The following is a 27,732-nucleotide window of genomic DNA, read 5'->3' as shown; positions in this document are numbered from 1 at the left end:
AGTCACAGAGCCTCTGAAAGGGTGAGTGCCGTTGCTGGGTACCTTAGCTTTGAGGGGCAAAGCATAGACACAGCTCAAGACATTGGGCTATGAAGAGGAGATGACATGACCGGCGTGGGACGCATCGGAAATTTAGATGACTTGTTTGTATGTTCCTGGAAGATATTCAAATTCCTCTCCGTGTGGAAGAGGATAGCATGTGGTCTCCAGTTGCCTCTGCATCTGTGGTTTTGCTCCATGACCTCCGTCCTTGTTGCTGGTTGCTTTGAAGCTTGTTGTTGTAGTCAGTGTTCTTTTGCTGTGAAGAGAAACCATGACTACAGCAACTTGTATAAAGGAAAACATTTAATTGGGGCTGACTTACAGTTCATAGGTTTAGTCCATTGTCATGGCAGGCAGACATGGTGCTGCAGAGATAGCTGAACGTTCTACACCCGATCAGCAAACAACAGGAAGAGAATGAGACACTGCGTCTGACATGAACTTCTGACACCTCAAAGTTAGCCCCCAGTGACAGACTTCCTCCAGCAAGGCCACCCCTACTCCAACAAGAGCATATCTCCTATTCCCTGTCAAATAGTGTCATTCCCTAATGACCAAGCATTTAAACAGATAAGTCTATGGGGGCTATCCCTATGCAAACCACCACACCTGCTGACAGGGGCCTGGGCACTCTCCTCACTATCAGCATGGAAACTCCTCTCGCCTCTCTCTGGTGCTGGGACCTTAGTTCCCTAGGTTTTATGGCACTCATTCTTCATTCCTTTCTTTTTTTTTTTTCTTTTTTCTTTTTTTGTATTGGAAGAGCATGAGTTCCCACGACTTTCTGAGAAAGAGTGTGTTGGTGGTACACTTCGCAGATCTGAGATATCTTCAGCTGGTGTGAATAACTCTTTCTGATTGGCAGGTCGTGTGGCTGGGTGCACAGTGATGCACTTCCGAGAACTCTGGAGGCAGTGCTCTCCCATCTATGCAGGGAGCAGTCACTTGCCTCTGGTCTGTCATGAGTGGAGCTGCTGACTATGTAGCTGGATTCCTTGTCGAACTTTCTTTGGACCGCCAGCCCCCAAATAATGACATGGAGATTTATTATTAGTTATGACAGCTTGGCCATTAGCTTAGGCTTGTTTCTAACTGGCTCTTATAGCTTAAATTAGCCTGTTTCTATTAATCTATGTTCTGCCATGTGGCTCTTCACCTCTCCTCCATTCTGTATGTCCAACTCCCTCCATATGTCTCTGGTATCTCCCTCTCCTCTTCCCAGAGTTCCTGTCTCTGCCTGGAAGTCCCGCCTATTCTCTCCTGACTAGCGATTGGGCGTTCAGCTTTTTATTAAACCAGTCACAGCAATCCATCTTCACACAGTGTACAAATATCCCACAACAAGCAGGCTTTTGCCTCTGGTCTATCATGGGTGGGGCTGATGTTTGTAGGCTCTCCTTTTGTCAGTGGTATTCAGGAAGTATTCAGTTCCTGTAAACAGGCCTGGGCATCTGTTTGGCAGTTCCTCCTTTCTCCTATTTCCCCACCACCCGACTCTACTTTCAGTCCTCTCTTCATCTTGCCCACAGAGGCACCTGGCTCCTCAGGTTCCCAGGAGTTTGGGGATACTTGGCTTATTCTATTGGCCAGGTCTCTGTGATTGTTTGGCCGAGTGAGAAAGCCTTCACCTCGTGCCCATTCTTTCCATCCTGGATGGGAGAGAGCATGCTTCCCAGGGTTTTCTAGGAGGGATGCAGTGTTCCCTTGCATGCAAACGTTGGTCTCTCAAAGAGTTCTTGCTGATGGGCGACACTATATTGTGTATGTATATATTCCAGATACCCTCATCAGCATACATGGAAGGCAGGGTGAGGTAGGGGCCAAGTAGGATCTCTGGAGATAGAGGCAGGTGTGGTGCTCTGGGAGGGGCTGCTTGGCTCCATCTTCCAGCAAGAACATATGTTTGGGATGGATCATCTGCGGGCAGCGTGAAATGGCCAGAAGCTGGACTCATGGGTCTTGGTGGCTTGGTTTCTAGGTTGTCCTGCCAGCCTGGCTGTCCTCCACAAAGGTCTCTTCGCTCATTGAGAGAATCTCCGACCCTAAGGACTTGAAGAAACTTCTCAGGACCCGCAATAATGTTCTGGTGCTTTACTCAAAATCTGGTGAGTGACCCTTCCAGACCTTGGGGATCACCTATCCGGGGAGAAGGGATGGGGGGGGAGAGGACCAGAGGGACATTAATATTCTAACTTCCTTTGGAGGCTACCTAGGGCACTGGGTTACTTTTGCAATCTGGGGGTCATTTCAATTCCTTTTTCTGAGCTTCCTGGGAGAGGAAGGCTCTGGGACTCCTACCTAGCCCAGCAGAGGACCGTATGAGTCCTGGATGAACACCTTGACTCCCCGCCAGCCACAGGTCCAGCCCTGCTAGGGCAGGCTTCATGGGAGCTGTTGATTAACTACCAGGCTGGCCTGTTGCCAGCTGAACTGGTCCCAGGCCTGTGGACATTTCCCTGCGCCAGTAGTCCTGGTCTTGCCTGACTCCCGGTGTTCGGCTGTGGGGTGAGATACAAAACTGACTTTGGAGTGGATGCCTAAGTTCAGGCCCAGAAATCTCTGTGGGCGGGAGCAGCCACCTGCCCCTCCTCTGACCTTGGGCTGGTAAGGGTACAATGGACAGTTTGCTTGGCTCTTGGCAGTGACTTTGGGGAAGGGCAAGAGACTGGCTGTCGATGTGGTTCCAGCAGAGTTAAGTGTTTTTGCTGCTCCTAAGGATGCCAAGTTTTCTGTGTCCTGGAGGAACAGCAGCCAGTGGTTAGGCCAGTTCTGGGCACAGATCCCCTTGGCAGCTCATCTTCTACACTCATTGGCACTCTGGGCTGATGGATGATTTGGCCGTGTGTCCCTCTTGAAGGCTGTGCCCTCTGAGCATTCATGACATATGGCTGCTCTTGCCACTTGCTGCTTCTGAAGGTCTGGATGTACTTTCACCAAGTTTCCTGTTGGGAGCCCAATGTGTGAGCATGTTTTTCTGTGAGTAGGGAAACTGAGACCAAAGGAAACTTGTTTCTCGTGAAGGTTGGGCTTGGGGTAACCCCCTTGTAAACTCCTGGGTCTTCGGAAACTTGTTTCTCGTGAAGGTTGGGCTTGGGGTAACCCCCTTGTAAACTCCTGGGTCTTCTCAGGGACAGGTGTTGTTATTGGGACCATATATGAGCCTGTTCATTTGCTCCTTTGCCACAAGGGAGGCAGTGCAGATTGTCATATAGTATCCCATTTACTTTTATTTTTATTTTTGGTTTTTCAAGACAGGGTTTCTCTGTGTAACAGCTCTGGCTGTCCTGGAACTCGCTTTGTGGACCAGGCTGGCCTCGAACTCACAGAGATCCAACTGCTCTGCCTCCCAAGTGCTGGGGTCAAAGGTGTACGCCACCACTGCCCTGCTTGTATCCCGTTTATAAATGAGGTCATCGAGATAAGAGGACATGACACTTGAGTCCAGCCATTCCTGGTGGTGGAACTGGTCCCTTGTGTCATCGCTGTACCTCACTTCCTCAGATGGAGGATGGGATCAAGTGAGTTAGTTATCTCTGCAATGTTGGGGCTTTGGAGTCAGCCCAGGTCTGAGACAGAAGGCCTCTTAAGTGGGAAGTTGGGGTCAGTGAGATCTGGGGAGGCAGGATCCAGCCATTGCTTTGCCCCTTACCTGGCTCCGCCTTTGTTCGGTTCATCAGAATTATAGCCCCTATGCTGCCTCAGTGTGCTGGGGGCAGGGCCTGGGCAATGACTTCACCTCCTGCATCTTGCCTGTGCTTACTGCTCCAGATTCTGGCCTCCAGTGGGTTTTCTGAGCACTTAGAAACTGGATTTCATCCCCTCCTCCTCCCATCCTTCCAAGCAGCTCTCCCCTCCCGATGGTGGGGTACTTCCTATATTGTTCTTCCACTTCATCCATACCCTCTCTTCGCCTCAGTGGTGAGCGCAGAGGAACAATGGCTTCCCTGCTTCAGTGGTTTGCTGCCTCCTGCTGCCCTGGCTGGGGTTTCTTGGGAATGCCTCTTCTCAACCACTCCGAGCATGTTTCTTAAGCGATGCTTATTGTCCGCTTCTGTGAAAGGTTTCAGCATGCTTTGTGTTCACAAACAGCTCCCATTTCCACCCTGGAAGAGCAGCTCCTGAGAGGCACATAATTCAGATATCATTTCTGCTTGGCCTTGGGTTTATCATGGGGTTCCGGGCAGGAGAAGGCAGCAGATTGCTCTTTGTCGGGCTCTGCCTGATGTGCTCTTTGAGAAACTTACATTCATGGGATCATTAGGAGGAGGGAACTAAGAGTCTGCCAGGTGCAGGTGTCAAAACCAGCCGTAAGCACCGTGCGGCAGACCATTAGAGACCGACAAGAGTTGAAATCCAGAAGCTTGTCCACAGGACCCTGCTGTCCAACGGTATTACCTGGAAGCTCTGGCCGCATACTCAGGAATTGTCGCCCAGACCCCACCCTGCCCATGGTCCAGAGTCCTTGGACTCAAATGTTTTATCTTTCATCTTTTTCAGAGGCAGCAGCCGAAAGTCATCTCAAGCTACTGTCCACTGTGGCCCAGGCAGTGAAAGGACAGGGCACCATCTGCTGGGTGGACTGTGGGTATGTACTGGGGACCCAGGGCACAGGGCTGGAGGCTCTGGTGGCTGGGGTGCAAGGGAGAGCATGATGGAGAGATCCTTGAGGTGACACGGGGATCTCTTGTACCTTACAGAGGTAAGGTTTGGCTCCCCGCCGCTGTCTTCCCATTCCCTGCCCCCTTTTCTCTCATTTTCCTGGAGCTTTCTCTTATGTCCTGTGTGTTACTTATTTATCTTCTCAGGGCAGTAAGCAGAGGGCATCTTCCCTACTGGAAGAGAGGAGCCTTGATTCCAGGGACAGGTGATTTTTTTTCCAGGGCCACTCACTTGGCTGGCGATGGGTCTGCAGACATGAGCCATGAGCTTTGCCCCCAGTCCAGGCCCTTCTCACTCCTACAGCACAAACAGTGTCCTCAGCTGGCCACCGGACTAGACTGCCTGGGCCTGAGTTTGTGGGCCCTGCGCCTGAGTGAGTCCTAAGTGACAGATGGAAGTGGAGTGTTGGTCCACACTGATTTGTAAGCTGCAGAGGGGAGAGAGAACAACACAGGAGAGTCATGCATTGAAGTGTGTGCGTGGATGCGTGTGTCTAGCTTCATGCGTCTAGATTCATGCCGACACTGGCTGAGCAGAAACGGCTGCTCACTGGGTGGCTGCTAAGGTCTTAGCCACTGGTTAACTGTAGTTTACAGTTGGGTTGACAGTACTCCCATCTTTCAGGTACTTCTGTCACCTCCATTTTACCAACAGTGCTCTATGGAACTGGGCAAATGACAGAATCTATCAGAGGAGACAGGACACTTTGGAATTTCCATATCTGACGATGACAGCAGTTCTGCCAAGCTGCTGGAGCATCCTTAAGAGGGTCACGGGTGCCAGGAGTGAGCAGAAGGGCTTCGACGTAGCGGCTCTTCCCTCCAGCTTTACCCGTCAGCTATTACCGAGCACTTACTCTGTGCTTTGAGGGCTCCCAGATAAATAGTCGTGCCTTCCAGGAGCTCAGGGTGTGAGGAAGGAGCAGACATCACGCCAGGGCAGATGCTGCCAAGTGAGGTGTGCTCTAAACAGGCTCCAGATCTAAGAGACAGTCCGTGTACACGGCCTGGAGAGGTCAAGAAAACTTTGCAGAGGCAGTGAAGTTCCAGGAGGGGGACGAAGACCTGAGATGGCCCTGCACTGCTCGTGCCCTGGCTTTTCCTGCCTGAGCTCCCTGTGGCTTAGCTCCCAAGTACTGCCCGCGAGGATGAGCAAACTGCTTTCAGAGGGGCTACGGAACCTCCAGAGCAGGATACCTGAGTTAGTAGGGCCTGGGGTCAATGGGTAAAGGGAGATTAGATTAGAGATTAGGACTAACTTACAGTCTTAGTGTCTGGGGCTAGTGCCAGTGGGAGAATCCTGTGACGTTAATATGCTAGAATTAAACTCTAGGCGGAGGTAGGTTAGAGCTTTGAAGAGGCTCCTTGTTCAAGAGGCAGGACTGGTCCAATAGTGCCTTTCGGTTTATCAGATTTATCCTTGTAAGAGGAAGTACAGTCTCAAACCGTTAAAGAGCTTTAGTGGAATTTAGCCAAGTAGGTGGATTTGGGTCTGGGTTTAGGATCAGAGGCAAAATACTGCTGACTGATGGCTTCTGGTCCCTGTAAGCCACCCCGAGTGATAGATCTCAGGGACCACAAAGAGATCCCAAGAGATGAGCTGGCGTCTGCCTTCTCATCCTCTTCCTAGTCTTCAGAACGTATCCTGTGACTCCTAAAGGCACTTAACCATGAGGACTCCAAGGCATTCTAGAAATCAGCTTAGTCGCACATGCCACCTGTCTGTGTCCCTGAGCTTGGGACGAGATCCTCACATTATTGACAGGAGTGTGTGGAGTGGTTTTCTGGTACCGTCTGCGGAGGAAGGAGGAAGTGGCCTGGAACCAGTGTTGCTTTTTTCACCTCCTGCTAGGAAGCAGCAGATGGTCAGCTAGCCACCACACAGTAAGTTCTGCTAAGGTTCCATCTCAGCCTCCCCAGCTAGACTACTTCCTGCCATGCCATCAGTAGACGGCAGCCAGAATGGGGGTGCTGCGTTTTTTCTGGGGTAACCAGGAGGGTCAGCAAGGACCAGGCCACTGAGATTTTCCTCTTTAAAGGGAACGGGGAAAGAGAAGATGCTGCTACGGTGTTGGGTCATCTTTGTAGGTGTGTGGAGTGACAGACACAGTCTGGGACATAGGACTCCAGGCTGGAGGACCGGGCACTCCAGTTCCTAGCCCCGTGACTGAGGGGAGCCATTTAACCTAAGTCTGTTTCCTTATCTGCAAAATGTGAAAAGACTGCATGTTCTGCCTTTTCCCAGTTTCTGTAGTGAAGAAGAGATAAGTGAAAGTTCTAGAATCGAAACAGGGTTTAAATGGGAGGTGCTGTTCTGTTACCATCATTTCTCATCTAACTGGATGTGGGGGAAATGGACATTTGTTTGTTTGGTAAGGTTTCTTTTTTTTCCAAATGACCATCCTTGCTTTACTTGCTCTCAAGATGTGTGAAGCGAGCTTGACATGGCGGCACCCACCTGTAATCCCAGTACTCAGCAGGCCGAGGCAGGAGGAGTGTGTTGGAGGCCAGCCATGGCATGTAGTGGGTTTTGTACGGCTGCAGGGCAGGGGGCCTGGCTTTGAGTTTGTACTGTGGGACGTTTGGCTTTCTGGACCGCAGTCTGACATGTTTGACCCGAGCAGCAGGACCTTCCAGATTGCTCCCGTCCCTAAATGATCTGCTTCAGAGAATTCCCAAGGCTGACCTGCTGTGCTTAACTGTCTGGTGGACATGTGCCTTCCAGTGCTAGAGTCTGGTTTGTGGGGCTTCCTCGCAGCCTGGGGTCCCCTCTCCCCCCTGACGTGTTCCTTTCTCTTCCTTTGCAGTTTACTCCCTGAGAGGAGCCGAGTCTCTGCCACTGCAGTTCGTTGGTCTTTTTTCTCCTTTATTCTTCCAAAGATGTCTCCAAGTTTTCTTTGGTTTTCTGGCTCTTTCCCTGTCTTTTTCATATGCACACCTGTTGATCCTCATGTGTCCGTCTATTAACTTTCCCCCAAGTCCCTGGCTATCTCTTGAGCACATGGATTCTGTCTGTGGAAGTTCCAGTTCTCCTTTCTCCCACTTTCTCCCAGCTCCGACCTCTACAGTTACTTGGCAGACTGGGGGTGGCTATGCACTGGGCCAAGTGTGACGGTATTGGTTGCTCCCTGGTATGGCACTGGGATGGGCCCGTGTGGTACTGCCATCTAGGAGGCTGAACTAGGCCTGGTACACTAGTTCTGTGAGCAGAGCTCCCCTCAGCTGCTGGCTGCTTGCTTTCCCTGGAGTGCAAGGCCACTGCCTAGCCATATTCCCTTCCTTCCCTTTTCCCATCTGCTTGATTTCCCTGAAGCAGTAATGGCTCCCCAGATGCAAGATTAGGGGCCTGCCAGGACAGGTGTAATGTATTTTGAGGTCTTATGTTTTCTTCTAAGAATTAATTTGAATTTTGCATTTCCTCCTTCTTGCCTAAGCAAGGCAAATGTTACTTCCCATGGGAGAAAATAGACTCCCCTAAGAAGCATCTTGCTTGTTCTGTGGCTTTAGATATCTTCTGGCATATGGCATGCGTTTGAGGAATAAGTTCCAACTGAGAAGCAAAGCCTTAGACCAGTGGTTCTCAACCTTCCTAATGCTGTGGCCCTTTAATACAGCTCCTTATTCTGGGGTGACCCCAACTGTAAAATTATTTCCACTGCTACTTCATAAATATATTTTTCAACCGTTATGGATTATAATGTAAATATCTGATATGTGACCCCTGTGAAAGGGTCATTCAGCCCCCAGAGGGGTTGTGACCTGCAGGTTGAGAACTGCTGCCTTAGATAGACGCTGGTCTGGACAGATAGGTGGAGAAGGGGCCTTTACCACCAGAGAGGAGAGGCCACAGGCCTCTTTCCAGGTTCTTACCGCAGTATCCAACGCATACCTCATCGCCTACTTCGGAGGTAGGCACCAAGGAGACTAGCCAACTGGGCATCGTTCTGCTAGCATCTCTTCAGGGACTTAAGGTTTAACTTCTCCAGGATTGCTCTCAGCTGTCTCCTCATCATATCTTCCAGTCATACTCTGTCCTTGTTTGGCACCGAGCAGCCACTCTCATCCTGTCCTGTGTTTTACAGCTCAGGCTTCCCTGAAGGTCCTACCTGCTGGTGGTGGCGCCAGGTCTGGAACCCGTCTCCTAGGACAGGCTCAGGCCGCATGTCTAGAAAGACCCAGTAGCTCCTCCTCTTAGCCTCCGGCATCTTCTCCGTCTCTCCTTACTCTCACCCCACTCTCAGTCCCGGGTCTGACTGCTCAGAGTTTAAGCACTCTGTACCCCGCAGCAGCCACCCTAGACTGGCAACCTCGTCCCCACTTGGGGTGCAGGGTATGGGATGTGCACAGACCTCCGAGATCTTTCCCTCCTCGTTCTTTGTAGCGAAGGTGGAGGGGAAAATAAAGTAGAGAGGGTGTATGGCCTTGACACCTCCCGGCAGACTGGTGTGTAGTTCCTGCCAGTCAGAGGAGAGCCTGGCTCTCGGGACTTCTGGCAAAGCTCATTTCTCTGCCTTTGTCTCCTTTTCCCCTAGAGTCTCAGTCACGAGCTGCAGGAGGGAGGGAGGCAGTGGATCAATTAATTGTTCTTAATCTCTCAACTCAGATCCTTTTAAGTGCTAAGGAGCATGGGTAATTTTCTTCCCTTCCTGAACTCTTACGACTTTGACTGTCTGAGCTGCACAATTAGTACCCGCGCACGTGCATACTTAGACACGCTAAGAGACAGGATTGTCGGGAGAGAGGGCAGAGAGCTGAGGGGGCCCCCTCGGGATTTGTCACCTGGCAGGATTCCTGGTGCCCAGGAAGCCAGAAGTTCCTGTCCTAGCAGCTCCAAGATAGCATCTTACATTCATCTCTCATTCTGCTAATTCACCTGTCCAGTCAAGTTATTGTTTGAATGCCACCGTGTGCCAGCTCCTCTGGTGACCCTAAGGAGCAGCTGTGAATGAAGGCATGGCCTTGCCTTGAGGGGGCAAGCTTTTCTGATGGGATGGAGCAGGCAGAGACAAGTGGAGAGAGATGGGGGAGAAGGGAGCTGGGGAGAGATTTGATAGGAAGAGAGCCACGTCTTGTTCCATCCCCGTGACAGAGTGTGTAGGAGGCAGGGGAGAGTTGAGGACCTTAGGCAGTGTCCTATAACCTGAGGAAGAGGGTTATATAGTCTGCAACATGGAAGCCTGGGATAGAGATGGGCGAATTGCATCCCTGCAAGCTGGGCTAGGCCGCAGGACCGCCCCAAGGAAGAGACTGGGTGTTCCTGTGTTCCCGGTCCCAGGTTCCACCACCCACATTGCTTAGCGTGATGCTTTGCTGCTGAAGGGGAGCTGAGGCTTCATCTCTGGGACTCTCTCATGGCCTAGGTTTTGGCTGCCAGACTGGACGGGGCCTGGGGAGGTTACACGGCAGCCAAAGCTAAGTTCCTGCACCGATTGTTGTTGCTCTTAATGATGGGAAGGTGATCAGAGGATTTGCTGAACAGAGCAGAACACGGCAGGGTGGGTGAAGAAAGTGTCGGGGTTGGTTGTAAATATCCTGAGCGTGGCTCTCTCTCCAGGTCCTTAACTTAGGACAGGGAAGGGGGCCTCGTTGGCTGCTGTTTGGCACACAGGCCTCGGCAGTTCAGATTCACAATAGACTCCCCAAAGGTAGGGGTAAACCCAGACCCAGACAGCTGCTGTCAGAAGAGCCTTGTATGTGGCTGGCTCCAGGCTTTAGGGTGAGAGGATTTAGGCTTGATGCTGTACATTGCCTTCTGATGCCTTCTTTCAGCCTGTCCTTCTTTCACCTCTTTGTCCCAAACCCAGCTCATCTCTCTTAACACTCTGTTTCCTATCCTTTGCCATCTCCTGTCGCCCTGTGATGTTGCTGCTCCCTGTCCTTCCTCTGTGTGTTCCTCATGTCATTCTTGATTGATATGAGGAACCATTTGCTGTTGTTTTTACTCTTTGGCTCTTTACTCTTTTGGGGTCCCGGCACCCAGCTCCCAAATAAATCACACACAGAGGTTTATTACTTATAAATTCCTGGCCTTAGCTTGGCTTGTTTATAGCCAACTCTTAAATTATCCTGGCTTCTTTTTGCCACTGGGCTTTTCCCTTTTCTTACTTCTGTAATCTTACTTTCACTCTTACTCTGGCTGGGTAGGTGGCTGGCCCCCCATTTTTTTTTTTTGCCCCTAGATCTTCCTTTTTTCAGATTTTTCCTTCTGTTTATTCTCTCTGCCTGCCAGGTCCACTTATCCTTTCTCCGGCCTCGCTATTGGTTGTTCAGCTCTTTATTAGATCATCAGGTGTTTAGGTAGACAAAGTAACACAGCTTCAGAGAGGTAAACAAATGCAACATAGAAGAATGCAATACATCTTTACATCATTAAGCAAACGTTCCACAGCATAAAAGAATGTGACACATCTTAAAATAATATCCCATAACAGTTCACAGTCCAGCGATTAGAAGAGGTAATGGCCACAATGGTCACCAAACATCTGGGACTATAGAGAGAGGGATGCTGGAGATGGGTGAGGAGGGGCACGGTGCCATCTGCATCCACCTGCACCCTCTTCATCCAGATGACTGACCTTCCTTCCTTCCTTTTTTTCTTTACTGTTTTTGGTTTTTCAAGACAGTGTTCCTCTGTGTAGCCCTGGCTGTTCTGGAACTCACTCTTTAGACCAGGCTGGCCTCAAACTCAAAGGTCCTGCCTCTGCTTCCTGAATGCTGGGCTTAAAGGTGGTGCCACCACCACCCAGCCAGACATGTTTCCCCCACCTCTGTTTTTTGTTTTTTGTTTTGTTTCTTTAAGACAGGGTTTCTCTGTATAACAACCCTAACTGTCCTGGAACTAGCTCCTATAGACCAGGCTGGCCTTGAACTCACAGAGATAGAGATCCATCTGCCTCTGCCTCTTGAGAGTGCTGTGATTAAAGACATGTCCCACCACCGCCCGGCTCCAGACATGTTTTCTTAACGTGAAAATCTCTCCCTTACATTGGTGCCTGCAGTTTTGTTTGTCTGCTGATGGAATTGCTTGGAGAATTGAGCTGGGGGGCTGAATGAGCCCATCTGCTCTGGAGCCCCAGCCCAGCTGTGTGACGCTGGTGTCTGTATGTGGAGTGAGGTGTGCAGACAGGTGGGGGAGATACCTTCCCACAGGCGGCTGCCATACCCGGCAGCACAGTTTCCCTGGAGACTGCTGCTGTGTGGCCAGGTATCCATGGAGTGGCTGTCTGATAGCCAGAATGTTCTCACTGATCCCATTCAGACCTGGAGACATGGTCCTTACAGGACAGCCAGGATGCTGGGTCAGTGGAACAGCAGGCTGCCTTTGGCTGGTTCCTGGGTCAGAGTGCAAAGGGAACAGTCAGAGTAGGGGATCTCCAGGGAACTGAGACAAGGAGCTGAGGAAGAAGGACCTGTGCAGACCAGTACTCTCGCTCAGTAGTTCCCACAGCACAGTGGTTCTCAACCTGTGGGTCACGACCCCTTTGGTGTCAAATGATCCTTTCGCAGGGGCTGCACGTCAGATATTTACAGGTGATTCAAAACGGTAGCAAAATTACAATTATGAAGTAGCAATGGAAACAATCGTATAGTTGGGGTAGAGGGGGTCACCACAACATGAAGAAGTGTATTAAAGGGTCGCAGCGTTAGGAAGCTTGAGAACCACTGTCAACAACACATAGCAGGTGCCTAGAAGTGGTGTTAGGGTGCATTTGCTCAAGTTCCCGAGAGTAGTTGTATAGGGGGTATGGACTAGGGCCTTTGTGTTTCTAATGAGTTCCTGGGTAACGCTGGTGTAAGCATCACACTCGGAGGTTTTATTGGCCCCTCTGGAAGGATACCACAGTTAGATCAGGTCCTACACGGGTGCTTTCTGAACAGTGATGGGGTACCCGACGGACAGGCCGTGCGTACCAGGAGGATTCCTAGTATAGTCGCAGACAAGGGAGAGAGAGGCTTCTCTAACCAAAGCACTGCTCTTCTTCCTGGCTTTTTAACAAACCCCAGCTCTTCTCCAACATGGCAGGGCATTATCTTTTCCCAGACAGATGGCCTGTAGCAGGTGGCACACGTTCAGAGCCTCAGAAGCAGAATCTTGCTGTGGCGCCACTTCCCCAGATTCTGAAGCAGAAGGCCAGGCTGTTTTAAACTTCCCCAGGTGACAGGCCATGTTGTAGGGCATTCACTCCCCCCCCCCCCCCCCCCCCCCTGATAGTCGTGATCTCCTGGGCTCAAGTTATTCTCCTGCTTCAGCTTCCTGAGCAACTGGGCCTATGGTCCCTGGCTTCAGGTTTATATTTATTACTACAGTGAGCTCCCCGCCCCCTCACTATCCCTTCACTTCCCCTGACTGGACTCACCCCTGAGGTCTCTTCAGGCAGCACATCCTCTCCCTTCCTGCTTGTCCCTCCCCTGACCACTGCAGAGTCCACACCCTGTCCGTTACTCTCCAGGTCCCCCAGAGCCACCGTCTTCATCTGCACCTGAGAATTCTAGGTCCCCTGCCTTGTTTCTCAGATCTCCAGCAGATTTTGCTGTCAACACCTATGTGACGACTCCAGGTAACAAATGGTGCCCGGCATTTCTGTCTTTCAGTGACGCAGAGAGTAGAAAATTGTGCAAGAAGATGAAAGTTGACCTCAGCCCAAAAGACAAGAAGATTGAATTATTCCATTACCAGTAAGTGACCCTGGGCATTCCCAATTTCAGAATAAGTGCTGAGAGTTTTATTGGTGGTCTCAATGAACACCAGATTTCAGTTGGATTTAGTTTATTTTAGAATGATTTTTCCAGTGTATTTACCATTATTTATTAGAAAGAAAGACAAGAGGAACGAGACAGACAGACCGGCACATGCACGCACACACACACACACACACACACACACACATACACACAGAGTTCTGAGCAGTGTTGTTAGCTGAAGCATATTAAAGTTAACGCCTTTTCCTTATTTGACAGGGATGGTGCATTTCACATGGAATATGACCGAGCTGTGACGCTGAAGGTAAATTTGCCTCCCTCCCTCTCAGTGGGGTGGAGCCTGAATGGACACCAGAAGCTTGGCAGGTCTCCCTGAAAGGAGAAAGGGCAGGTTGCGTAAGGGCCCCTCCTGACCACCTGAGGGTCCTTATCATTAATTTTGATGTCAGCAGAGGATCCAGCCAGGGTTATCGCTGTTGACACAGGGGACACCCAGGCCTTGTCAGTGAATGCCTAGGACTCACCTACTGGGGCAGGTGATATCGTGACCCCTCCCCCCCTCCAGAGGTCACATTCTCCTTTTGCGCTGGCTTCAAAACCATCTCCTCATCAGTGAGGGTACCCACAGGGGCTGTCTGTAGACTGAAGGGCATGAACTGCCCGGTGTCTGGGTAAGCATGGTAAGTGTTGGGGCAGATCAGCAGCTTCAAGCTGATGTGGCTCCTCCCAAGGGAGACGTAGATACCACCAAGTGTCCCTGCTACTGTCCAATCTATAAGTAGGTGGAAAGCCTACTTATAAAAAGATAAATGCAGTCCTGAGCCTGCAGGTGCCGCCTGGCTTTCCCAGAGGAGCTGCCTTTCCGCCGCCCTCAGCTCTCCTTCCGCTTAAGCATCTTCTGCCTCACGCCAGCATCACGCTTCTGGTCCAGGGTCGTCACCTGCCTTGGCCATGCATTTCATCCGGTTCTAACCTGAGCTGAGCTCAGGCACGGTTCATCTCTGAGCACCTGTATGTCCCCCGTCCCATTTATTTGCTTTTACCACACAGGAGAATGCGCCTAGGGCCTCGTGCCTGCTCGGCAGGTGCTCTACCACGGTGTTACACCCTCTGCCCTGTCTCTCTTTCTCCATCCCTTTCCAGTTGTTCGTCTGTTCAGCTGTGTGTATAGCTGTCAGTGCTCAGCTCTGCCCTGTCTCTCTTTCTCCATCCCTTTCCAGTTGTTCCTGTCTGTTCAGCTGTGTGTATAGCTGTCAGTGCTCAGCTCCCTTGGCCCTTCTCATGGGTCATTCCTTATTTACCCAAACCTCTGTATTGAAGTTGCTACAGCTGTACCCTCCATGGCACTGGCTCTTGGCATTCCTAATGTTACGACCCTGAATACAATTCCTCATGTTGTGATGACCCCCAACCATAAAATGATTTTTGTTGCTACTTTGTAGCTGTAACTTTGCTACTGTAATGAATGGTGATGTAAATGTCTGATAATGCATGTAAATGATCTGATATGTGACCCCCAAAGGGACCACGACCCACAGGTTCTGCTTTAAGGGCTCTCTGCTTATTTCTAAACTCTCTGAACACCCATTTTGAGGTTTGGAGATCTATTTCCAACTAGAGTTGCTTGGCCTTCCGTGTTCTGTGTTGTGACATCGACTAATGTCCTTGGAGAGAAAACACATGTTCCCCGGGAGCAAAGTGTGATTGGGAAGCAGGATGGGTGAATTGTTTACACATCGATGAAGGATTGGCTGGCTTGTGATTGGACCTCTGGAAGGTCTGCCCTGGAGTCACTGAGCAGAAATGGTGCTGCCCAGAAAGAACTCTGTGTCAGGGAGGCAGCCAGAAGCCCAGGGATAGGCTGGTGAAGGGGAAAGAGTGATCTCTGTCACACTCCTGGATATATCTCTTTCTGCATCAAAGAATGGGTCAGGATGAGCATTGGGCAGGGTCTTTGGTTTCAGAATGGGCAGCCACAGTCATAGACTCTCCAAACTCAGAGGGTCAAGAGAGGGTAGGGCAGAGGAAGGCATAACATTTCTCTTGGTTGTCTGGATACTGAGCATCCTGCTAATGGTGCTCCAGGAACTGAGTGGGCTCCCAGGTGCCGATTCCCATGATGTCTCGTTAAAAGTTGGAAAGAACCCGTGGGTGGTGTTGAGCCTTAGTTAAATGAAAATGATGCCCACACAAACAGCAGGATTCTAACATGACTGTTTTAATTGTTTTCTTTTTGTTTTGTTTGTTTTTGTTTCCTCTTGATTCTGGGTAGAGGTGAGATGAGCAGGTTGTGGGAACTCTGAAGCTCAGCTCACGCTGAGTCTGGAGACAGGACTCCCCGCCCCCCAAGCCCTCTGAAGCAGTAACTGCGGACCAGTCCTATGTTCCTGATCCCCCTGACTACCAAATTAGGGACCAAACAGTATGTATGCACATAGCAAGGTGGTCCAGACTTTCCAAACTAGAGTCTTAATTTTGTGCGCTCTAGATTGAGAACACCCATACTAGGTATTTGTGGAATAGCAGGCAGGTGGGCACCCACTAGCATCTGTTTCCCGTGTTAGATGGGATGCTGCCTCTGTGGCTGTGGTAAGTGTAGGCTCCAGAAAGGCACCGTCCGTGCCGCTTGACGTATGTTGTCCTGATGAAGTTTTGACAGGCGATCAAGGAAGGGTAGGTCTAACTTTCGCAAAATGGCTGTCCTTCCCTTGCTAGGAGGGACTTCACCATTCCATCTGGGCAGACAGGCAGTGCTATCGGAAAGAGACCTTCTAAAAGCGTGGCTCGTTGTCCCGTAGTAGCCCCTCCCACATAGGAGGTTCCGGAAACAGTAGACCCACCAAGGTCCTCGCTATGGCACAACCTCATTAAGTGCTGCTTCCCCTTTCCCCCCAGCCCTCCTTCTTTCTGTCCTTACTCCCACCCTCCTCCCCAGCCCTCAGCTTGGCATTTGCTCGCTGACACTTGATAAAATTGACTGAAATAAGAAATCTTTTTTTTTTAAAAAAGTGTATGAGTATTTTGCTTGCATGCCCTCCTGTGTGTGCACCCCATGCAGGCAGTGCCTGTGGAGGTCAGAGAAAGGTGCTGGATTCCCTGGAACTGGAGTTATAGAGGGTTATTTATCATCCTGTGGTTGCTGGAAATCAACCTGGAAGAGCAGCCAGTGTTCTTAACTAATGAGCCTGCTCTCCAGCTCCCCAAAATAAGCACTCTTGTTTTACCAAATAGGCACTCTAAAGATCCTTGTGGCTGTCCCCCTCAGCCGCGAGTGGACTGGGAGGAGGCTGAAGCACCTTTCCCGGTTCCCACCCACCTTGAACATCTCCCCAGACTGAGGTGTCATTTCTGTCTACACCAGTGAAGGGTTATGGGTGGTGAGGATGGAGAGCAACTGAACATTATCCTTCACCCAAAAAAAGCCCAGCCTCGTTGCCCTGATGCAGAGGGTCCAGGGAAAGAAGTGCCCCCAGCCTGTACCAGGCCACTGGGGTGGGCAGTCTGGCCTGGTGCTTCCCAGCCCTGGCCCCACTGACTTACACGCCAGGCTCCGAGGCTCTATCAGCAGTGTAGAACGTGAACTCCCCAGCAGGCGATAAGCGCTGTGGTTACATGCCTAGAAGTTGACAGGAGAGGGGCTTAGGGATGTGGGAGGATGTGTTTTGCAGCAGCCTGGAGGCCTTTGTTCAGTTGAGCAGAAAGGCTTCCTGGGGGAAGATTTGTAGTTGAAGCCCTGGAGTGTCTCTGGCTGAAGAAACCTGCTTATTGTCTCAAGGTACAAGGTAGAGAAGCATGTCCACGTCAGCTGACCAGTGGTGCCATGTGATTGAAAAGGCCTGGGGGACGTGCTGGGAATAAATTCTGGTCACTTAGTGGTGATGTCCATGGACAAGAAATATTTCCCCCTTCCAGCCAGTGCCACCTGCAGCCCCAAGACTGGCACTTGGTGTGCCTGGATATTTAGACAGGTAGCAGAGTAGGTCTCTGGGTCTGCCAAGTCACCCATTTCCTGACCAAAGTCCTGGTTTCTTTCCCTTTTTCTCCCCTCAGTCCATAGTGGCCTTTCTGAAGGACCCCAAGGGTCCCCCGCTGTGGGAAGAAGATCCTGAAGCCAAAGATGTTGTGCACATTGACAGTGAGAAGGTAATCTGTTCCCTCTGCTTCTGTTACCCCCAGTTAGGGCCAGATATCTGTGGGAAGGTTGCTAGGATCGAAATGTAATCATGTTTTAAGCCCTAACCCCCCATCAGAAAATATTTAAAACTTAGATGAAACTGTGAAGGAGGGATTGCTCACGTGCTTGCCTGGTACCAAGAGCTGGTGACCAGAACTGCCCAGAGCCCCTGCAGCCTTCCTCAGGCATTTCTGCAGAGGTGGCCGTCTACCTGGTACTGACTGCATCTCATTACTGAGCCCCAATTCCGAACTCACTTCATCTTCATTCACCTTTGAAAGCTGCTCTGTATGCCTTTGGTTCCCCAGCTTGCAGACTCAGCATCTCACCACTCTCAAACGCCATGATTTTCACTCCCGGTGTTGAGACTCCAAGCCCAGGGTCTGGGTGCCGAGCAGACTTCCTCCCTCTGAGCTATATATCCCTAATACCGCAGTTCCTTAAAGCCTCCCTCTTTGGTTGTTTTTGAGGTAAACATCCGGTTACAATTGTGAATGTAAATAAGGGTTAGCTTTTTTTCAGGTTTTTTTTTTTTTCAGAGTGTTTTAGATTCTCACAAAAATTACAATCTTGTTTTATCTATCTGAAAAAAGTCTAAGTAATACACACTCCCTGTTGAATATTTAGAAAGTGTAGCTTATGCATAAAAGAAAACCACAAATCACCCCGTCTCTTCATTGAGAGATGGCCCACTACTGATATTTGTGGAGGCTTCTAGGCTTTTAAGGTAATGCATATATAAATATTTTTCTCAGAAGCACGTCATTGCATTTATATGCAGTTCTATACCCCCCCCCCCAGGTTAACATGCACATCCTAGTGTGACATTAACTATTCCACCCGCTCTTCAGTGCCGCAGATGTATACCATCGTGCAGGCCTGCCGTCATTTATTATCCGGGCCATGTTGCTGTCAAAGCTGCTTTTTGAAGTTTTCTCTTATTTTCCTTATTATTCAAAAAGAAAAGGCCTCTAATTTTCTTCTGAGAAAGCTGGTTGGAGGAACTTAACTGTAATCAAAATATGCTCTGTGGCGGGGCTTCTCTGCAGCCCTCAGCGGGCTCGCTTCTCTCCTCCTCTGTTGGCTCCCTCTTGGACCAATCGTCAGAGCATTGTGGCACCCGTTTTCCTTTTTCTGTTGGCCACGGTTATTTAACGGGTCATTTTATATTACCTAATAATGTGCCAGGCAGTGATCTATTTCACAAATACAGATGAGCTGTTTATGATGCCCTGGATTGTCCTGCGGGGTACTGTGGGTCTGTGGACCCATGGTGGTGGTAGACCTGAAGCCAGAGAAGAGATTAGCTGGTGTGGGCTTATCATCCAGTACTTCAGTCAGCAGATCCCCAGGGTCACAAAGAGCAGTCATGAAAACTGTTATCTTCACTGAGACAGTCACTTGCAAAATCACGTGGAGGGCTGGTCTTTTTAGTAGTCTTGTAGAAAAATGGCTCCTTGATGTCTTTGGGTTTTATAGGTAGAACTGAAAGTTAGTAGCTGACTCCGGCTTCGTCACCTTGCCCTGTGACTTGGGAGAACCATTTGTCCCCTCGGACCCTGTGTTTCATCCTCTCTGATGGCAGAGTTGTCTAGAATAGGGCAGCCCTAGGTTCTTGCAGTTCCTGTTGGGCTATGACTGAGTCTCATGTGAATTCTGAAGCATTCACTGCCATACCTCCCATCACTGCATTCTGGGGCAAAGGTGACCAAAAGCTCCCATGTTGTCTCCTTGTGTGTGACCTCCTGTGGTTTTCTCTTTATGCCCCAGGACTTCAGACGGCTCCTGAAGAAAGAAGAGAAGCCACTCCTCATGATGTTTTACGCTCCCTGTAAGTGAATGCTCCGTGGGCCACAGTCCATTCAAACTGCTGGTGATGGGCAGCCAGGGCTGCCTGGGGCCCCGGTCTCTCTACCGTCCTTCCTTCCCCTTGGCCATTCTGATTGGCTCCCATCTTCCTGCTGTCCTCTCCCTCTCTCTCCCGTCGAATTGGCAGCCTCCTGCCCTCTCTACCCTGGACGCTCCAGGGTGTCTCCTCTAGTTAGCTTTGCATTCTCCTGCCTCTGGCCCTTGAGTTTGCAGGGCGTGCCCCCCACTTGTGTGCTTGCTGTAGCTCTGCTGCTGCCCACCAGCCCCTGGACTTGCCACTCCTCACCACCCCGAGCCCGTCTGCCTTGGCAACACCAGCTCCCTCAACACTGCTGGTATCAGCTGGCAGGACCAGGGGGCCAGGGTGAGGCGAAGTAGGACCTGGGGATTTGGGCTCCATAGCTGTATGAAGCCCGAGGCTGTGGGAAATGGCAGAAGGACAGTTGAGGGGGCAGCGGGAAGACCCAGATCTGATGCCAGCTGGCTCCCAGTGAGCTGGATGAGCTTGGCCAAGTACTCCACCTCTCTGGGCTCAGTTTCCACACTTTTCAGAGAACGGGCTTCCCACCTTTTAACTGCATTTCACGGACTTGAAAAGATTTCACATCACCGCCCTGCACTGTAACTCTATGTAAATTACATGTAAATAGGCTGCTTCTGTGTCACAAAACCGTACTTACCCTCACCTCGTGCTATGTCCCGTACCAGATGATTACTGTATTCTGTTTTATTGGAAAACTGTGTGCTGTGCCTGCTGCTTCATAAGCCTCTGATACGGATCAGCAAATTGTGGCCCTGTGGCTCACTGTTTTTGTAATAAAGTTTTATTGGCACTCTGCTATGTACATTGATACAGTATCTATGGCTGCTGGACAGCGATTGAGTACTAGTAGCAGAGATACAATCGTTCTAACCATTCCTGCAGTCTCATAGTCCCAACTCATCACAGTTGGAACCTGTTAAGGCTCTGAACTCTGACCCTGGGACTACACATACCCTTCTAGAAACCAGAGGAGTTTGTCAGCTGTAGGAGGAGGTTGTGCCCAGGAGTATGCATGGTGGGGGTGACTGGCACAGTCTGTGGCACTGGGCTTCTGTTGACTCTTGAAAGCCTGTCTTACTTCCACCTTTCTGGAAGCCTCTTGCCTAGAGGCCCTTCCCCTGTTCCCTGTGTGTTGGTGTACACCTCGGGCCACATGCCCCTTTGGGGTTCTGGTGGCTTTGCCTGACTGAGCCTGTAGTTTGTTCGTGACTACAGTTCTTGCCCAGCCTCCTTGCCTTCAGAGGTGTTGGTGATGGCAGGAGGAGCCCAGTTGCCCCATGTCTGAAGTTTCACCATGCTCACTCTGGTAATGCTCACGAACAAGCTGGTCGCAGCAGGTTTTTCCCTTTGCTGAGGATCTCGTTAGTCATCCAGCTGCAGGTCGGTCCAGAAGTCACCCTCCTTGGCACCTGGAGGAGCGGGTCTCCTTTGATTTGTTTCCACCTCCAGGAGTCAACACACTGGTGAAAGGAAGATGTAGAACTGTGTGTGTGTGTGTGTGTGTGTGTGTGTGTGTATGTGTGTGTGTGTGTGTGTGTGTGTGTGTGTGTGTGTGTGTGTGTGGTTAGGTGGTGCTTTTGGGAGGCAGGGCCAGGTTACTAGCCTAGCCACCCAAGGTTCCCTGGACCACCACCAGTCATGTTAAAAGCGCGTGCATCTGCTCGCACTTGCAGCCTGATGATGTTCGAGCCGTCTGCCCCACCCACTCCCAGGCTTCCTGGCAGTGGGCCTGTTCTGCTCACGGCTGCAGAGACTGTCTTTTGTTAATAGAAAGCCGAGGCTGGAGGAGTGGGGAGCCTCAAAGGTGTCACAGAATCATATTAGTGGTGGGAAGGGAGGAAGAAAACTGACTCGCTAAGTTCATCTTCCCGTGGAGGGCCCGATTGGACAGTGGCCAAGGTCCCAGAGACTCCGGGTCTTTTTGTTATGTGTGCATGCGTGTGTTTAGTGAAAGAAACTCGGGCTTTTAGTATGCCTCCACCAACCCAGCTGCTGTGGCCCCACTCCTGGGATTCACAGCCATCTCCTACCCCGACAATCTGTCAGGACTCTGATCCTATGATTGCTTGTAGATGAATAAACCCAGAGACAGTGGGAGCCTTAGTTGTGACGAGGCTTCTGGGTCCCCAGGCCCTGCTGCTCTCTTAGTAAATGTTTGTTCACTGAATTAATGAGAAAATAAAAAGACTGTCTGCTCGGGCTTTAGGGCTGCGAGAGTGATAATTAATCTTACCTCTTTCCTACCTCGCAGTTGAATCCCCCAAAGAGGAGCTTACATGGGAAGCTTGGCACCAGCTCTGTTTTGTAGTTAGGTTGGAAATGGGGTTAGTCTGGGGTTTCCTGTCCTTTCTCACTCCCCCAGGACCTTCTCTACGCAGAACTGTTGGCCCTTGCCCCTGGGACGGCTGGGGAGTACATTTGCTGCAGGCACCTGAGGGGACAGGGGGCCGGTTGCTCCTGAGGGATGGCTGGGCTGGTGGGCAAGCACACTTCCTGGCTGAGAAAGGCAGTGAAGTGCAAGAGAAACACTTATGTCCTCCTTCCTTTCCTCCTGGAATGGTGTGGCATCCCCTTCCTCCTGTGAAAGTACTTCTCCCACTGCGGATGAGGAGCTGACTCATACCCTCTGTTGAGCTGAGATACATCCCGGGCATCCAGTGATTCCCACTGTCTTGTTAGCTCTGCACAGAACCCATGGGGCAGGCACTGTCTTCACAGACAGGGACACTGAGATTCACATTACCAGAGTCCCATAACCCTCAAGGACACGATATTCACCTACCCAGCATCCCCTATCGCTCAAGGGTCAAGGGCAGACAGATGCAGATGGGGACCGTAGTCCCTGGAAGGTAGCGTCTCTGCTCTGCAGTCTGCTGCTTTCCCTGCCGTGGTCTTGGCTTGTGTATTTCCCCTGGAGCGCTGCCTTGTTTCCGTCTCCTCGGGGAGTTCCCACAGTGAGGGCAGTGTCGTCTTCCCAGCTTTTCTGCCACTGCTAGCGCCCAGGCCAGGGTGACCAGCCAGCAAAAGAGAGCCACTTGACTTTCCAGGGCAGGTGCTGCATCCTTTCACCAGCTCAGGGTTGGTAGCGTGGGGTCGAGGTGTGCATCTGGGTACCCATCTGTCAGGCAGGAATGTTGGGGAGAAGGCTGTAGGGCATTGCTGATGGTCTGTGTCACAGTTTCCTGCATCTGTCTCTCGTAGTAGATTTGTTACCAGGAAGGGTTGGCTAGTCCCAGGAAGAGGACAGACAGATGGATACACACACACACACACACACACACACACACACACACACTCACATACTCCATACCTCTTTCTGCCCTTGGAAGGTGAGAAGCCCCTCCCACCTGGATTCTTTGCTCACAGCCTTTCAGGGCGTGAGTGTGTCGGCCTGCCACGATTGAAACATGGCTTGCTCTTTGAGATGAGAACCCAGCTGACATGTAGTTCCAGGCAGCCCTGGATCCTTTGACCCTCAGATATGCCTCTCAAGGCTTTCTTTGCAGCAGAGAAGCTGTCAGAAACGGTAACAGCTTGGCATGTTACAATTCCTCGTGACTGAGCGAGCTGGACCTCGTGCCCAGTGGGGTCAGCGCAGAAATATGGCCTCTTCTGATTAGGTGTAGATGAAGGAGCAGGTTTATGTCAGGCTTGCTCCAAAGTAATAATAGATGTTTGCCACAAGTATACCAATGCTGGTGTGGGGGGCATTACCACCCCAAGAGAGGAGCAGGACTATTCAGACCACAGAAACCTGAGAGGGCAGAGCCACTGGCTCCTGTGCAGGGCTGGGAGGGCTGGGGGGGGGGTCTGTTTTCCTCCTTTTGTCAGAAGGAGAGACAGCCCAGAAAGAAGTTAATCTGGCCAAGGCCATCAGCGGGCAGAGTAAAGAGTAGCGCTGAACTCCTCAGTCCTGGCCCAGTGCGCTTCCCACCTGCGAGAGCCAGCACCTTTCCTGCCTTCCCACCTGCTAGAGCCAGCACCTTTCCTGCCGACTTCCTCCAGTTTATGGCTTAATTATGCTTGTAAATGGGAGAGAGAAGAAGAACGAAAATCCCCAAAGTCATTGTACTCATAGTCACAAATTTTCCTTCCTAGTGGCATTTGACTCTCTAATTTGCCATCCCTGACTGGGTAAGGAGGGCAGCCTTTAGCTGTGCGTGTCGGAGGCTGCTCTCGACATCTGTCCTGCCTCCCCATGTTGCTATGGAGCAGGCCAGCCACGCTGGAACAGTGTGGGCTTTGCTGTCTCTTTGGCACCTTCTCTTATCCCATCCGAGATCCTTGGAGGAACTAATGTGCCTGTAAATTCTTTGGCAGCCAGGCCTTTGCTTCCTGTATTTTGGGTTCCACAGTCAGCCCTGAGCTTTCTAATGTGTGATGGGATGGTGTAGATGTTTGTGGGTGGCTGCTGGCCTGGTGTGGGGGTTGGGAGGGGAGCACAGGTCCTATAGTCATCACTCTAACTAGGTGTGGTTCTTCTTCTGCCTCTAACAGGGTGCAGCATGTGCAAGAGGATCATGCCACATTTCCAGAAGGCTGCCACCCAAGTGCGAGGCCACTTTGTAAGTATGGCCTGGGGGCCAGCAGAGCTAGTGGTTCTCGCTTGGGTCTGGGATGGGCTGGAGAGGGTGGGTTCTGTACTGTGACGCTGCCAGTCCCCACTGCCCAGGTTACTTCTGAGATGAGACCTGTTCTCTGAAGGGGGAGAACTAACTGCAGCGTTTGCAGGGCAGGAGTGATTGACACCTGCCAAAGGCCAGTGATCACACGGTAAGGAGACAGCAAACCAGGGCCAGGGAGCCAGGGCAGCGCATCTAAAGTCTAGTGTTTTGGGTATTGGGGTCTGTCTTAGCTAGGGTTTCTATTTCTGTGAAGAGACACCATGGCAACTATTAAAAAGGAAAACATTTAATTGGTGCTGGTTTACAGTTTAGAAGTTTAGTCCATCAACATTATAACGAGAAGCGTGGTGGCATGCAGCCAGTCATGATGCTGGAGAAGGAGCTGAGAGTTCTACATCTTGAACTGCAGGCAGCAGAAGGCTGTGTGTCACGTATGTGCTTGAGCATGTATGACCTCAAAGCCCGCCCCCACAGTGACACTCTTCCTCCCACAAGGCCACACCTACCCCAACAAGGCTACACCTACTGCAAAAGGCCACACTTACTAGTAATGACACCCCTCCTATTTAGACCACCACAGGTTCAAAAGTGGATTAGCAGTTGCTGGGAGGGAAAGGGGTTGGTGGTACTAGGGGTACACTGGAAACTCAGAGCAGGCTCCCCGAAATCAGGCTTGCCCCACCTCTTTGGGCTCTGTGTTAGGGGGTGGGGAGGGAAGCAAGCAGGCCTAGACAGGAGAGCTATAGAACCAAGACTGTATATAATCCCCCAAAAGAAGAAAGGAAAAACATGTAGGGAGGTAGAGAGGAGGCCAGTAGGTTCCAGAAAACCAACTTTTAGGGGACACGATGAAGAGAAACCATCAGGGAAGCATTTTTATTTTATTATTTTATGTATCAATCCCAGTTCTTCCCTCACTTCATCCAGCTCCCACCACCCCATCTGCTCCTCAGAGAGGGTGTGACCTCCTATGTTGAGGCCCTCCCCCTGTGTCTAGGCTGATCAAGGTATCTCTCCCATAGGAAACGGACTCCCAAAAGCCAGTTCATGTACTAGGGATAGATCCTGGATGTACTGCCCGTGGCCCCATAAACTACCCAGTCCACCCACTGTCTCCTACATTCAGGGGGTTTAGTTTGGTCCTATGTAGGTTCTGTAGCTGTCAGTCCAGAATTGGTGAGCTAGTTCCTGTGGATTTCCCCACCATGGTCTTGACCCCTTTGCTCATATTATTGCTCCTCCCTCTCTTTGACTAGACTCTGGGAGCTCAGCCTAGTGGTTACTTGTTATATGGAGGCTGTTTGTTTGTTCCCAGCTGCCCAGAACCGAAATAATCACACAGAAACTGTATTAATTACAACACTGCTTAGTCTATTAGCTTATGCATATTTCTAGCTCATTCTTATCTTTTAAATTAACCCATTTCTATTATTTTATATTTTACCACGAGGTTTGTGGCCTACCCGCAAGGTTCCAACTGACAGCTTACATCTTTCTCCTCTGGTGGCTCCATGGCGTCTCTTGACTCCACCTTCTTTCTCCCAGCATTCAGTTTAGTTCCCCATCCCCAGCCTTGCTCTACTCTGCCCTATCACTGGCCAATGCAGATTCTTTATTCATTAACCAATAAAAGCAACATATATACAGTAGGACTTCCTACAACAGTTACTTGTAGATCTCTGCATCTGGGGAAACAGTTCTTTAGAGAAGCCAGAACAAGCAGCATGGTATAGCAATTACTGAGGCAGACACTCAGAGAGGAGGAGCTGGGCTGGAGTCTACCTCGGAGGGCTACCTGCCTCCTGCCTACCCTCTGCTGGGCTGAGGTCCACCTTGGAGGGCTGCCTGCAGCCTGCCTGCCCTCTGCCCTGTTGAGAGCCATCTTCTTTGCCATAGATCTGTCGGTTCCTTAGGCTGAGTCAGGAGCACACTTGTTATGCCTACCACCTCAGCTACATATTAACATACAGATCTGAGTATGTTTACATTGTTGCGAAACAGATCTCCAGGTCAGCTAGCTCACTGTGAATTTCCGCTTTGCTCCCTGCCCCTAGCCTTGGTCTATGCCTTTCCATGATTTTGAGGTTAGATCCCTCATTAAAGTGGGATCATACAGTATTTGTGATTTGTAACTGGCTTATTTTGCTTAGCATGTTGTCCTCTATGCTAAGGACACTCATGTTGTAACATGTGACACAATGTTTTTTTCTTTTAAAGCTGTATAATATGCACACATGTACACACACACACCCCTGCCACTTCTCTATTTATCTCTCTGGACATTTGAGTTGCTTCTAGCTCTTGGCTGTTACGAAAGAGGCTGTGAACGTGGGTGAGCAGATGTCTCGTTGAGTTCCTGCTTTGACTGCGTCTCTGGTATGTTTGTCCATTTCTGCGCTTATCCATAAGTAGCAGAAGCATTTTTGGTGGCAACAGAAAAGCATCTGCTGCTTTTAGGAGCGTGGAAAAATCCATACACCACTCACAGAAGGCTGTATCACAGGAGCCATCTCACTGAGTCTGGCCCACGTCCCATTATGGGAGATCTGAAGCCTTGAAACAGCATCACAATCTTTATGGATCAAATTAAGTGGGAATTAGTTCAAAGTCAACACAAGCGCTGTCGTGTAGACGGGGAATAGCCCACTGCAAGGTTGGCTTACAGGAACCAGTGTTTTCTCTGCTGACCTCATTCTCGGGCAACACCAGGGTCCTGCCTGCTTCTCACCAGTGAATTTTTAGTAGTTTGCCTGAAGACGTTTGCCCTTCAGGTACATATATATCACTCTGGGGACATTCACTGCTCATTTTTGGGGCCTCAAAAGATAACCATATTTTAAGATTATTTAGCCTGAAGAAAAGACTTAATTACCCTCCACGTTCTCCTTGCCTGTGCCCGTGTACACTTTGAAACTACTCAGCTCGACTTCCAAACTCTATAGAACTGTCAAGTAACTCAAGCCTCAAATCAGAATACAAATGACCCCAGCCAGCCCCAGCCATATACGCTTTCTGGGCCATTCTCCTTCATTGCCACACTGCTACCTCAGTGTCCCCCAGAGTCCTACCACACTGCCACCCTGTCACAGGACCTGTTTGTGCCCTCACACAGGGCCACCCACCTTTGCTTCTGTGTCTTATCACTTTACAATTTCATGCACTCATGATCTGTGGCCTTCCTGGAAGCAGCTGCTGCATGCAAGTCAAGGATGTTTCTTTAGCAGGGGTGTAGAAGGTACCCGGTCTGTGTTGACAGATGTGTTGACAGATGGGGAGCGTGGAGTGTATCACTCCTGGGTTAGAATGGCATTCCCCCCTCCTATAGGAATCCAGAGTATTAGTTATTGAGCTCAGAAACACCGTGAGAAGGAGGCTTGTAGGGCAGGGACTTTGTCCTTGGCCAAGGGCTTATCCCAGGATGTTTCATGAAGTTGGCTCTGAAGCATACTTGTGTTCAGAGAACCTGCGCTTCCTTTCTGGGCCTAATCTGGAGATCTAAAAGTTGCCCTTTCTGGTTCCACCAGTGACATTATAGAAAAGCCAGGAAGCTTGCCCTTGAATTAAACAGCACAGTGAAGGCCAAGTGTGAGTTTACCTCCACCCAGGGCGTCTGTGTCTGTA

The 27,732-nt window shown here is 50.5% G+C and overlaps 1 protein-coding gene across 1 annotated transcript in view; it reads left to right on the top strand.

The window, feature by feature from the left end:
• Pdia5 (protein disulfide isomerase family A member 5) overlaps positions 1–27,732 on the top strand; it is an 88,520-nt gene that overhangs the window by 20,696 nt on the left and 40,092 nt on the right. Inside the window, exons 2-8 of the mRNA XM_050159791.1 lie at positions 2,021–2,147; positions 4,540–4,627; positions 13,293–13,376; positions 13,659–13,704; positions 17,451–17,543; positions 19,345–19,405; positions 23,984–24,051. Coding sequence (XP_050015748.1) covers positions 2,021–2,147; positions 4,540–4,627; positions 13,293–13,376; positions 13,659–13,704; positions 17,451–17,543; positions 19,345–19,405; positions 23,984–24,051 — 567 coding nt within the window. The remainder of the gene's footprint in view (positions 1–2,020; positions 2,148–4,539; positions 4,628–13,292; positions 13,377–13,658; positions 13,705–17,450; positions 17,544–19,344; positions 19,406–23,983; positions 24,052–27,732) is intronic.

Source organism: Alexandromys fortis, unplaced genomic scaffold (assembly GCF_014885135.2).
Source record: "Alexandromys fortis isolate MF-2015 unplaced genomic scaffold, M_Fortis_MF-2015_v1.1 scaffold_119, whole genome shotgun sequence".
Classification (NCBI taxonomy): Eukaryota; Metazoa; Chordata; class Mammalia; order Rodentia; family Cricetidae; genus Alexandromys; species Alexandromys fortis.
This window is presented reverse-complemented; position numbering and strand designations above follow the sequence as displayed.